Source organism: Poecilia formosa, unplaced genomic scaffold (assembly GCF_000485575.1).
Source record: "Poecilia formosa unplaced genomic scaffold, Poecilia_formosa-5.1.2 Scaffold269, whole genome shotgun sequence".
In the NCBI taxonomy this organism is placed as follows: Eukaryota; Metazoa; Chordata; class Actinopteri; order Cyprinodontiformes; family Poeciliidae; genus Poecilia; species Poecilia formosa.
The window spans coordinates 494,413-507,817 of record NW_006800208.1 but is presented as its reverse complement, the minus strand read 5'-3'; the positions used below and the strand labels follow the sequence as shown (position 1 = coordinate 507,817).

Below are 13,405 nucleotides of genomic sequence, written 5' to 3'. Positions count from 1 at the left end.
CACATCCTGCATGTTTTAGTTCTCTCCCTGGTTTAGCGCACCTGGATCAAATGATGGCGCATTAGAGGCCTAAGGGGAACATTGATATGCTGAAAAGGTTGTTACTACCACCAGGGAGAGAACTAAAACATGCAGGATGTGTCGCTGAAGGTTCAGACATCTTCATTGGATGTCAACACGAGAGGGCGGAGTTACTAATTACCCGTTGCTAAGCATCACCAGGTGAATGATGAACCTTCGATGTGTTTTACTTTTTGACAACCAGATGTTGAACAGGAAGTGGCGCTAAATAAACAGCAGGTTCCACATTTGATGGCTTTTTCTGATGCCAGGTGATGCTGGAAAGTTTGTGCATTAATTCCAAATCGGCCTTCCATACAAACCTTGTTGAGACACTGAAGGGTGGGGATGGAAGAGCACGTCTGCTCTTTGGTTTAACAGGACGGATGGATGAGGGGGAATGAAATGCATGACCAGCAGAGGGGTCAAAACATTTCTCAGTTTGTCTGTTCCTGTGTGTACAGTGACCTCATCATGGCTGCTTCAGAGCGCTCGAGGCCTCTTGGGGGTTATCTGTTTGCTAGCTTGTTCTTCTTCTTGGAGAGCACAGCGGAAGGACTTGACTTTATCTGAAAGAGGGAATAAAATCATGAATTCTAAAAGTTACACAGTTTAAAATGGGTAAAAAAAATCCCACAGAGAGTTAGAATGAAAATATTTATGGAAACCGTATAGAAACTGATTCGATGCCAAGATTATCAGGTGTTGTTTATTTCTGGTTTCATTATTAGAAATTTAGAAATCCAGAGATCTAGGAGTCTTTTTTATTTATATACAAATTTATTAATGTTTTACTCCTGGTAGTTTAGTATGACCTACTGAGAGATTAATCTCAGAACATTTCTAGAAAAAAAAAAAAACAAAGAAATTTTTGAGTTTGAAAAATTGAAAATCTGCCAGAAAAAACGTCTGAAATTTTGAGATTAATCTCAGAAATTTTTGCGGGAAAAAAAATTGTTGAAATTTGAGTTTCAAGTCAAAAATGTTTACGTTTCAAAAGCTGGATTTTTTCAACTTTTCAAGCTCAGATATTTCAATGTTTTTTTCTCTGAAAATTTTACAAGATTAGTCTAGTTTCTAGCAAATGTTCAACTATTAAAACACCCTCAGAAGACAGAGCATAGAATTAGATTGAATAGATCTACCCCTATGGATTGGGCACATTTGCACTGATGCCCGATCTTGAATTTGTTTCAGTATCGATACCGATAAGATATTATCTGTCTCTAGCTTAGAGTCGGGTGAACTGTGTTTAATAACAGCGCTGACGTTGCGTTTTACCCCTCAGCTCGGTCAGGATGTCGATCTTCTGGTCCAGGATTTGCTCCAGCTGGGTTGCATAAGACTCCACGTCGTAGTCCACCTCCTCCGTCATCTCTAGAAGAACCTTCTCGTCCTCCAGCCAGCGGATCGACTCCTGACAACAGCAAACTGCACTGTAATGCTCTGCTGACATCTACAGGTCAGACTCAGTAATTACATGAAAATCCTAACATTTATCCTCTATTTTTCCCCCTACAGAAAAACATCAAAACTCTTGAAGCCTGCACTGCCGTACCTGGAACACGGCCCGGTGGTCCTCCAGCACCTGCTCCTCCATCTCCACCAGCTGAGACACGACTTCATGGAAGGTGAAGAGCTGTGGAGAAACCTCCTCCTCCTAAAAACAAACAGGAGACAGAGACCTTTCTGTCTCACATGAAATCATTTTGGTCATTCTGACCGACATAAACTCTGATTTAACTTCAGACTGTGAGAAAAAAAAAGTGTGTGTCTTTTTATTTGGTGTATAAAAATATCTGGTCTCAACTGTAAATAACGTCTTTGCATCTCATTACAAAACTGTGCAGTTTGAGTATCCGGCACTTTCAAGGACTTTACCCAGAAATCAAGCACTTCCCAAACCTTGAAAACACCAAATTGAAATTCAAGCATTTTCAAAAACAAAGAAGTATAAAATCACACAGATGAACGAGGAATGAAAACATATTTTTGTACCACAATAATCTTAACTTGCTCGAAAAGGATTAAGATTATGAACTCCTACCCCATAAACTCATACTATATTTTCAGATGGACCCTCATTAATAAACCAAATAATAAATAAATAAATAGAATAAATTAATAAAAATCTTACAAAACTTTTTTCCAGGAAAGAGGAAAGAAATGAACAAAACATAACGTGAAGCACTACGAATACTTTCCAGATGCATCGTGTGTTTGATCATATAGACTTTAATGTTACTGTATTGTGTTTTTATAAATAAAGTTATATATACACCGGTGGCTGTGTTTGCCAGAATTTTATTTATACTGTAAAATTCTGGCACCACAGTTTGATGTTTTCTTTTGTTTGTTTTTTTTACAGTGTGTAATCTGAAGTGATTAAAAGTCTGAATATGAATCTACTTGGTGATCTGCGGTATTTTCCTCATGCTTCAGAGCCAAAAGACTTTTACTTTTAATTACTGTCTCTACTTTCTTGGTTTCTTCTCCTTCTTCTTCTGTGGTTTGTGACGTTTTGCTTACGTTCTGTTCGCAGAGCAGCTTGAGGTCGTCTCTCTGCGGGGAGCTGCCGACCCCCCACTGGGCCTCCAGGACCTCCAGCTGGGTGATGTGCCCCTCCTGGTGGCAGTCCAGAGCTGCTGCAGGGTCCACCACCAGCTGCTTCATCCTGACAACACATCACAGCTTACAGAGGCGTCAGGAGGAAGAGGAGGGGCTTCAAGGCACAAGTTAAGAGGCGAGATCTTGAAATAAATCAGTTAAATCACTTTAGTAATAACATAACGCAAGTTTAAAACAGATTTTACTTTTTTTCCCCCATTCTTTTGAATTAAGAGACCAAAAGAAGCGTCTCAGTAACTATAGCTGATCTGCAACGATTTAACTGAGATAGCTAAACAGAAAATCATGCCGCACTTTTCAGATTTAGCTCCATTTCCAGCCAGCTCTATCACCGCCATGTTTCACTAACAGGATCTTGTTGTTACTTTAGTGTTAGTGAAAGCGTCTTCTTTCACAAAAAAATGTCTCTAAATAAAAAAAACATTACAGTTTGACAAAAAGGCCAAAAGGAGCAAGAACACGTTGTCAAGGCGATTTGGTAAATCACTGACATTTCAACATTTTGGACGGCTTTGAATCACATTCAGCTAATGGTCACTAAGCACATCATTTATGAGTAGTTTTCGGTCTCTTTTACTGTGTTTAAAAGTGGAAGGAAAATATAAAATCTGGTTAGAATTAGTGAAAGAAGAAGCAACTAGCAGCTTGTAAATGGCAGATCCTTTGTTTCGGACATTTGTCTCCAAGGTAACAACCATAGAAACTATTAGACATCACAGCGGGGCTGATTCTCTCCACAGTGAACCAGTTTTATTGCCACTTTGAGTTGTTTTCTTGATGTCTTAAATAACAATAGCAGCCTGTTCAGACGTGTGACCATGAAGGCATCATGTCTACCCTGCTTCCCTTGGAGAGAGAAGACAGATGAATGTTTCTTTGGGGGAAATGTTTTGCGTGACGTAAATGGGTGCAGCGATCGTACTCATAAGTGGGTGAGAGCTCCGAGCGGCCGCCTCCGCCTCCTCCCTGAGAGAAGGGGATATCTGACGGACTGATGCCAAACTCCTTCACCCTGCAGACAGAAGAGGCAGAGGAGAGAGGAGGATCATGTTCAGGTCAGACATATTTAGTTTGTTTACAGCCTCAAACTGTTGCATTAAATAATAAGCAGAGCAGCCATATTGACAGCAGATGTTCAGTATTTGAGGCTGTGGACAGACAGACAGACGGCAGCTGGTTGTGAATGTGCCTCTTCATGCTCTCTTATTAATATTTCTCTTATTATCTTTAATCTGTATTTTTAATTTTGTAAAAATAAAATAAAATAAAATAAGTTTAATATTGACAGAAATTGTTGTGGAAAATTGTTTTGTTTGCCAGATGTTTTATTATTTTGCAATAAATTATTTTCATTTTGGTTTTGATACCCCAAAATGTCCACATAACTTTATACTCTGATCTGTCTATTGATGTAATTTTTCAATATTAAATAACTGATGTTTTGATCAGTCACTCAAATATTTTTTCATTCTTACTTGAGTCATTTTCCAGCTACTTTCTCTTGAGTAAAAATATGAACTACTGCTACTTTTACTCAAGTCTAATTTTTGGCTGCTCCACCCTCCTCTGCTATGTGACGTAGTTTCTTAAAAATCATAAAAACATTTGAAATGAATGTCTTCTAATCAAAGGAAACTCATTTTACCTGTTGGCATATCTCAGAGTATTTAATGTGTTTTCACAGGAGGCCATCCCAGGAGAAATGGTTGCTATCTGGAGACAGAGAATCATGATGATGCTGTGGGTGTTTACAGCAGCGGGTGCAGTGTCCTTTGCTCCTGATGTCTCACCATGCATGTTCTTGAATTTTCTCCAATGAAGGAGTCTCTGAGGACTTGGGTCAGCTTGCTGGCTCTGAATGGAGTGTGAGGTTTGTTCCTGCCCAGGGCGCGGATGCATTCCTACAGCAGGAGACCAGCAAACCCAAATTCACTCAAAATGATTTAGCATGTAACTATACAGACTGAAGAAGAATAAAGTAAGCATGGCATGCTGGTGACTCTCTGCTCCAGTTTACATATTGTCTCTTTTTTAATTCCCTGTTAGCTTAGATTTATTTTTACACGTTCATGTTGTTTAATTAATTACACAGGTTTTAACATTTTATAAAAATGTAACACAATTCATTGCTTTTTTGTTGTTGTTGTTTTTACATAAAAAGGTTCCGGTCAGAACCTTTGTATTAGCCCGTTTCTGGTACGCCTGTAAATCTGACTCACAAGCAACAAATCTCGGCTCATTGAAGGTTCATTTCTGCTTCAAAAAGCGATCTGATTGGACGTAGGAAAACACTATTGTCATGTTCAAGTTGTGCTAAACTGAGTTAGCCTATCAGTGAAGCTATTAGGGGCTATAGTAGCATCTCAGTGCTAAACATGCAGCAGCAGCACAGACGGCCCCAACGCTAAAGTCAGCGTCCGCATTTCTAAAGAATATTTTCAAAGTTCTATGAAAGCTAAATGGATATAACAGCACCAATCTGATGGCTGAATAATCTACTGTGTACAAGTACATTAATAAAAAGATATTTAAGAATGATTTAAAATAAAATAAGTAATAAAAAACACTGCTCTCAAGCTGAAGCTCTGCTCCTTGCTAAAACATCACTGTTCATATTAAACTGCCCCTGTCCTCCACAGAGACATAAACCCAATACTAATGTAATTAAAAATGTTTCTATTTAATATAGATCCTGCTGATGCTGCAGCATTTACAGTAAATGTGCTCAGAGGAACCTGAATACCAGCATGTCAGTGACACAGAGCAGCCTTCCATATGAATCCTCTCTGCTCTGACTCTGTTAGAGCTAATCAGGTTAGCCAGCGGCGTCTGGAGCGGCGGCTTGCTGACCTTCAGCGCCAGCAGGCTCTTGTTGATCTCGGCTCCTTCCAGTCTGGTCTGCCGGTCGGCGCTGGACGTGTCGGCCCCTCTCTCGTTCCCTGCCAGGTCGATGAGCGAGAACTTCCCGTGCATCTTCCCCCGCCGCCGCAGGATGATCTGGAACACGGCGTGGCTCCGAGAGGAGTGAGCGTTCGCTGAGGTCTGACCTGAAGTCCTGGAAACCCAAACGCTCTGTCACATATTTTCTAAACAAACTACTGCAACGTTTGGTTCAGAGTTAAACTCCTCTGGTGTTCACCTGCAGCTGTTTCCCATTTCGATGAGCTTGAGAACGTCCTCGGTGCATTTCACCTCCCTCTCCTGCAGCCCCACCACCTGCACCTGCTGCTTCCCGTCCTCCAGGACCCGCAGCTTGGCTTTGCGGTTTAGCAGGTCAAACACCTTTGAACACAAGCAGAGGTACTGTGTAATTAAGCCGCTCCGCCGCTCTGGGTTCAGTCAGCTCTTTGGTTGTTGAGACGCTAACCTTTCCGCTGTAAATCTCAAAAAATGTGGCAAAAACTTGCAGATCCAATTTCTTATAAACGGGTTTCTTCAACATGAGAAAAACATCTCTGGCTGCCGTGAGAATGAGAAATAAAACCCAGTTAATTCGAAGAAATGTTTAACGCAGCAGTGAAACAGGAGAAACTGACCCGACAGTGCGTAGATGCCCTTTGAGCAGTCCTGGTTCTTCCCAGAAAAGTCTCCTCCCATTGTCTGGAATCACACACATTCCAACAGAAATGAAAAATATGAGAGGGAAACTGTTGTGAATGGGGCTGAAATGATTAATCGGATCAATCATGATGGATCAGATAATCGTCAACTAGTTTAGTTGTTAAGTAATCATAAAATTCATCATACAGGCTTAAAAAAGGCTATTTGCTGAAAAAACTCGCTCACTCAGAGCAGTGATTAAGTTGTAAACTACAATTGTAATTAAAAAAAATTATATTTTGCAATAAAAACAAATCCTGTCTGTAAATATGTTGTACCCTAAACTCATCAAGTGGCAACTTTTAATGTTTTTCTATTATTGTATGAAAAATGCTTTGATTAGAAATCGACAGAATGTGCCAATTTTTTCTATCTGATTAATCGTCACAACAATTAATCAATTAATCACCAGAATAATTGATCAGTCGTTGGAATAACTAATAGATTAATCGCTGACTAAAATAATGTAGTTATTTCAGGTTCACATGAAAGCCCTCACGTGTGTTTTTCCACTTCCTGTTTGTCCGTAGGCGAAGCAGGTGGCCATCCCTCTCTCAAAAATGGTTTCTACCAGCGGCTGGGCCGTAAACCTGCAGCAGAGAAGAACATGTTAGCAGCAAAACAAATACAAACCTGAGAACTTCTCTGTTGACTCGAATTGGAAAATATTCCAATGATTGGCGAATCTCAAAAATCTGGCTTTTTTCTGGCTAGCAAATGCACCACACTTGTTCTAATAGCTATTATTTAAATATTCCCCAGGAATGTAAATATTATAGTTTGTCCTTCTCACCGGTGGGGTGTTTAAAATCAATTCAGACAAACTATGGAGAGCATTCGAACATACTGAATCATCCGTTGCAGTCAGGAAGGTTTACCCTTTTCAAGCAAAGTTGTATTTTTGCAAGTCAAAAAACTTTCAAACTTAGAAATCTGAAATTGTCCAGTTGTCCCTCCAGTTTTTCGTGATTCCATCATTGCGGAAATTTGCGTAAAATTTTAAAAATCACCACATGGAAATGCATAATTGTGATTATTGCAATTTTTTTCACAAAAAATTGTCAAAAATATTGAGTTTAAGTGACTAACTCCCACCAGCAGGTGGGAATATTTCTTACTTCTTCAACCCTGCTGCCTTTAAGCTCTTTAAAGAATAAAAATGTCTAAGTGTTCGATCTGTCTGCTTGTTACTTTTTCTTCATGTAGATGTCGGAGTGGTTTTAGCTTGAAATAAATATCGCAAAATTCATCCATGCAAATATTTCTAAACAAAATCCACGATATCGATTGTAAAACTCCCCCCAAAAAACAATCACCTGCAGGGACTGTCTGATGGACGCCTGGCTATGAAAAAAAAGCCCCGACACACCTGTAAACCATTTCATTGGTGGAGCTCTTGTCGAAGGCGTAGTCGAATCGGAACGTCTGGTTCTCCAGGAAGCGGGTCAGGTCCACTTTCTGCTTCGGCTCATGGACCATCACCACATCCTTACTGGGAATGGTGATCACATCCAGATCCTTCACTGATAACTCTGAGGAGGGAGCACAGGCTTTGACTACACACATACATTTAACAAGTCCTTGTTGTTTACTTTTGTGTCAAATATGAATCAGGATTGAAATAATAAATGTCACATTCACAACATCAGTTAGAACTGAAACAATGAGGACATTGTTGTAGCAGCAGCAGTAAGGATTATTGTTGTTTTTCTTTTTTAAATAAAAGCAGTATGTGTTAATGTTTAATTTTCAATATTGTGATTCATAAGCTGCAACATTTTTACTCATGATTATCCTACCATGTGAATCTCATAGCAGGCCATGTGAATGACATGATGACTATCACCTAGGAGAATGTATTTCATTACAAACTGTCATTTCTTTGTCCTGTATCAAGAGCTTTTTTTCCTCAGTGCCTACAGAACGCAGTATCCATGGCAACAACATCTGCTTCCTGTCTCTAGTGAAATCATGTGCGAGCTTGATTGTTGGTTTGAAGCTCAGCTACAGCACAAGGCTTAACTATTAACTCAGACATGGTAACACAGTTTATTATAAAACGGTCTGAACACGCTCTTCTTACCTTTTTTATTTAGGGGACGAGCGCGAACACACACACAGATCCTGTGCTCCTCAATCTGAAACAGAAAAATCATTCTCCATTTAATTTCCTCTGTTTTTGTCCTCATTTTCCTCATCTATTATTCCTTGAAATCATTTTCATTCTTGAATCTATTTTGTCTTTTAGAACTACTCCACCGCCTCTTTTCCTCTGTTCATCCTCTGCCTCCATATCTGCAGCAGCTCCTGCTTCCCTGCCCAACCTGTGCGGCGTTTCTGACTCACAGCATCATTGGAAGTTAAAGGTCTGTAGTCCAGGCTGGCCCTGAAGTCTCTGATCATGCACATGATCTCATAGTTGGGTAGATTGACGTCGACCTCCTGCAGTGAGACAGAAAGGAGAAAAACCACAACAAAGAAATCAGCATGTCTTACCGCCATAAAAATATGTTTGTTTGTTTGTTTGTTTGTTTTTTTACTTTGCAATGGTTTTTGAATGTCAGGACTAGTAGACTCTGGTTTACTTTTCACTTTAAGTAGATTTTCTTTAAATCAGTCCACTTGTTTTATCAGTCCTGATTCTGTCTAGAAGTTCTGTCTCAACAGTTCTCTTTGTAAGCAGAAAGAAAATAAGGAACAGATTTGTTTAAACCAGTAAAACAGAAAGAATCCTTCCTTCACAACCTTCCTCTTTGCTCCACGTCTCTAATCAACTATCGGTGAATGAATGTGTGTGAGTGTGTGTGTGTTCTGTGCTCACCTGCGCCCTCTTCTCTCTGAGCTCTTGCTGCTGCAGACGTCTCTTCTCTCGTTGCTCCTGCAGTTTCTCCACTTCCTTCACACAGTTGGATTTCCTTCGTGCTGGAAACGACAAATCAATGAATTTAATTTTATTTAGTCTTTATTATTTTATTTAACATTTATTTAAAGGCCAGCATTATGTATTTTCCAAGTACATATGCAATTATTATAGCACCTTAACTTGTTCTAAAAATATAATTTAAAAATAATTAGGCCTCTGTCTCTTTAAGAAGCTCCTGCTCTTTCTGAAGCTCCGCCTCCAGGAAGTCACCACAACAGCAAAGCTTTTGACATGTTGATGTCAGACATAATTTTAGCTGCAGATGCATCCTTTGCTATAAATGATCCAGAATAAACTAAAGGAATGTTGTGCTTTTGCACTTTAGGTAATAAAATGTTTCTTATTTAAAAAAAGGAATTGAATTATAGTTTAATTGCATCTTTGAATGAATTTCTAAAGTTGCATAAAATAAGCTGAAGTGGTTAAATGAGAAATCTGCAGGATGTGTCAATATTGTTATCTGATTAATGGACTAATCACCACAATAACTGGTTAATCGTCAAAATAATTGTCAAAATAATCAATAAATAAAATAACTTTTATTTATTTTATTTACTTTTTCTATTGCCTCTCTGTGGTTTCTATGAATCTTTATATGTACTTGTTGGTTTATGAACATTCGAACATTTGATTTATACATAATGCGGCCCAAGAAGGCAAAAGACGCGCTCAAAATGTAACTTTTATCTACAACTAATTTATAAAACAGGGGAAAAAAGGATTTCTGGAAACTTAGCATAGAAAAAAGCCCAGCACATTTGAGGTTGACTTGGCCTTACGTAGATTTAGCTTCTGACTCTAATAGTGCTGGGAGATGATGAGCAGCTTGTGTCACATTTAAATGACTCAACAAATAGAAAAAATCATACAACAGTAAAAAGAAACAAATTAAACTTCAACATTTTCCTTTAGTTGCAGGATTTAACAAGATGTACAATTATTAAAAAGTTGCAAGAGCTGCATCTTGATGAGTTTCTTTTTGTATCCACATGTTAGTCGTCCAAACAGCAGGAACTGAAACAAGCGCTGCAGTATGACTCCACCGCCAGTGAAAGAGGCTTTGACTAGATGAAGCCCAGCTGTCTGGGACTGGGAGCATGACATCACTGGATGGGAGCACACCAGAACACAACAACAGAGGGGCTGGACGCACCACTCAGAACCAAAACGGAACCGGGCGCAGACCCATTGTGCCCCGACTGAGCACGTTACCGTTCTGCTGCTGCATCAGAGTCTCCTTTACTGCAGGCTGGGGGGTGATGGAGGGTGGGGGGGGTTCTGAAGCCTGGCTGTGCTGGCTGGGACGGGCCCGGGTCGTTCCCACCGCTGCAGCTGCAGAGCACAGCAGAGCGTTGGTCGTCGTCACAGATTGGAAAAGGACCAGAAATGACAAAAATGTTGAACTTCAAATTCTGAGATCAGCATTTTCTAGTTAGGGCTGAATCGATTGATCAATTAATCGGATTAATCTTGATGAATCGAATATGAATCGTTTTACTTTAGTCTATAAAGAAAATTCCATAAAATCTACAGAACTTGGACAAAAAATTGTCGTTTCAAGGAGAATGTTCTAGATCAATCATGTTTTCTCACTATAAATTCTAACAAAACTAATCTATAATTTAAACAACACATTAAACATGTTTCCATGTTCACCACTTTACTCCATAGACGCTATTAGGACTGACACGTAGAGAGCATCTTCAGCTAACTTTAATACGACACCACAGGGCAACAATCTGAGATATTCCAGCATTTAAATCAGTTGGATAAAATAAATTTGCATACAATAAACCAATCAGAGTGACTGGAATTAAAAGATTTTATATCTAATCAACAATTATTAGTGATTATTCAAATCTCACCTTTTTTTCCTGATCAGTGAATATAGCACGCATTAGCATGAACAGGTTGTAGCTGACAGGTAAAACTGCAAAGCTGCAATGGAAACACTTTCTTATTGACTCATGAGTCACATGATCAACAACTGGATGTTACTACTGGAGAAAACGACGAAGAAGACAACAGGAAGTAGCTGGAGGAAGACGGCGCAGCGTGTTTTTTAATGACTTATTGTATGTGTGATTTAAATTTATTTCTTATTTATGAAAACAATGCAATAGAGAACTTGTGTTTTTTTTTTCAACAGAAGCAGATTTTTTTCTTTTGCTAAGATTTGTGCACATTTGTAACGTAAACGCAACTACTATAGATTTGTGCAAAGTTCTGAAATAAACTAACTCACCTGTTCACAAAAATATTTCATCACACACAGCCACGTTTTCGATTTACAAAATCATACATCAGGGTATCAAATTTTGACTTTCTCCATATTCCATAAACAGACATTTTTCTCTAACTTCACCAGAAAGTGTCCAGTAACAGCAGGGGGTCAATATTTCCTTAACTAACAACAGTAGGAGTATTCAAAATGGAAACCGACGCCACTCAAGACTCAGTCAGTGGGTCAAACATACCTCTGTTCTCCCGCGGAGCATTTTCAGGTTTAGGTATCGCTGTGATCCGTCGGGTCTAAAAATGTAACAAAAGTCAAATATTCAATAAAAAAGAAGCACACATGCTGAACAAAACACACCCAGGAAGTCATATGTTTCTGTCACTGATGCAACAGTGTAGACTGAAAGTTTAAACCTTACGAAAATGAATCTTTTCTTAGTTTAAAATAATGAATCTATGTCATAAATTGTATTAAATAGTTGCAGTGGGAGGTTTTTTTGAAATTCCACACATTAACCTAAAAACAGGACATTTTTATCACGGTCTGTTGTTAAGTGAAGAGCAGACCTTGGGGACTTTGCTGGCTTTAGTGATGCTAGACGGAGGAAGAGGAGCCTCGGGACTCTGAGGTATTTCTTCATCAGGAACGACATCTGGATTCAAAGCGAAGATGCTCTCCAGGTCGATCTGAGGAACACAAGACGACCACAAGCTGTTTATCTGTGTGAGAGCTGAAATAAAACCAGAATGGAACAATTACAACGAGTTTGGTGGCAAAGTTTAGCAAAGGGAGCAGCTCTAACCCAGAACATTTATGATCCACTGTGGCACATAATATTTTATACTTTCAAGTTTAAAAGGTTTATTTTCACACATGATGTCTTTGTTTTCTTTATTTCCAAAAGCTTCTCTTTCTGTTTCAGTAATAATTTCAATAACGTATAAAATATAAGAAACCCTCATTTCATTTACACAGATCAATAAGTCAATATTTATTATTAAGGATAATAAATATTCATCCCATTGAAAGAATCTGAGCTAACTGTGTTAAGGTACTTTACCTTTCAGTTTGTATTAAATGCTTAAAACACAATGTATTAGAAATAGTAACAAAAATAATCTCTAAAAAGTGTTCTCGTTAAGTTTTTTGGCGTTTAGCAAATAGGAATCATTTTGGTAATTCTAACTGACCTAAAACAATAAAAGTTTATTCTGATTTAACAGTGAGAGAAAAAAGTGTTTGTGTGAAAATATCTGGGTTTCAACTTTAAATTTTTTTTTTTTCCAATTTTAGGCTTTTAATCAAATGTTATATTCAGTGTTGTGGTACTCGAAGTCGGTCTTGGTCTCGAGGCCGGTCTTAAGATCATTTTTTGATGGTCTCGGTCTCGTCTCGGACTCGACCGCATTTGGTCTCGGTCTTGTCTCGGTCTCGGGCTCTGAGGACTCGGCATTTTATTTCAAGACCAGTCGAGACCGCAACTGTGAAAATATCACTAAACGTACAGCATGAGCATACTGTCCACTTTATTTGTTAACATCTTTGTTTTCAGTGGATGCAAAACGCACCGATTAAAATCCAAGCAACTACGTGTTTCTGTTACTCTCCCCTCCCCTCTCCACCTTTCACTCGCGCGTGGCGCTCCAGGACATGCGCCGTGGTTTTCTCTCAGCGGCAGAAAATGTTTGTCTAATCGTCAGTAATATAATATCGCTGCATAAATAGTAAGAAATCCGATGGCCACAGCTAACTCAACATCGCTTCGCTTTCATAGACGGTGGGGACAACGTCTAACTTTTTTCGTCACTTAGAAAAGTAGCTCGAAGGTAAGCTCGGTTAACGTGATGTTAGCAAAGCTAGCTGTACAGAGACACATGCACTGCGCTGAATTATTGTGCGGAGGTGTTGACTGACTTGTCACATATATGGTCAATGTCCAAAAGTCTGCAATATAG

At 39.0% G+C, this 13,405-nt stretch overlaps 1 protein-coding gene across 1 annotated transcript in view; it reads right to left on the bottom strand.

Moving 5' to 3' along the window:
* Nucleotides 1-24: 24 nt before the first annotated feature.
* LOC103151016 (kinesin-like protein KIF2A) overlaps nt 25-13,405 on the bottom strand; it is a 17,198-nt gene continuing 3,817 nt past the window's right edge. The window contains exons 3-21 of the mRNA XM_007570826.2: nt 12,017-12,136; nt 11,689-11,743; nt 10,424-10,543; nt 9,110-9,210; nt 8,635-8,730; nt 8,372-8,426; nt 7,658-7,820; nt 6,788-6,878; nt 6,225-6,288; nt 6,056-6,147; nt 5,828-5,970; nt 5,539-5,743; nt 4,479-4,589; nt 4,334-4,401; nt 3,611-3,700; nt 2,590-2,734; nt 1,619-1,720; nt 1,342-1,477; nt 25-629 (exon numbers count right to left, since the gene is read on the bottom strand). Coding sequence (XP_007570888.1) covers nt 544-629; nt 1,342-1,477; nt 1,619-1,720; nt 2,590-2,734; nt 3,611-3,700; nt 4,334-4,401; nt 4,479-4,589; nt 5,539-5,743; nt 5,828-5,970; nt 6,056-6,147; nt 6,225-6,288; nt 6,788-6,878; nt 7,658-7,820; nt 8,372-8,426; nt 8,635-8,730; nt 9,110-9,210; nt 10,424-10,543; nt 11,689-11,743; nt 12,017-12,136 — 2,043 coding nt within the window. The 3' untranslated portion in view covers nt 25-543. The remainder of the gene's footprint in view (nt 630-1,341; nt 1,478-1,618; nt 1,721-2,589; nt 2,735-3,610; nt 3,701-4,333; nt 4,402-4,478; nt 4,590-5,538; nt 5,744-5,827; nt 5,971-6,055; nt 6,148-6,224; nt 6,289-6,787; nt 6,879-7,657; nt 7,821-8,371; nt 8,427-8,634; nt 8,731-9,109; nt 9,211-10,423; nt 10,544-11,688; nt 11,744-12,016; nt 12,137-13,405) is intronic.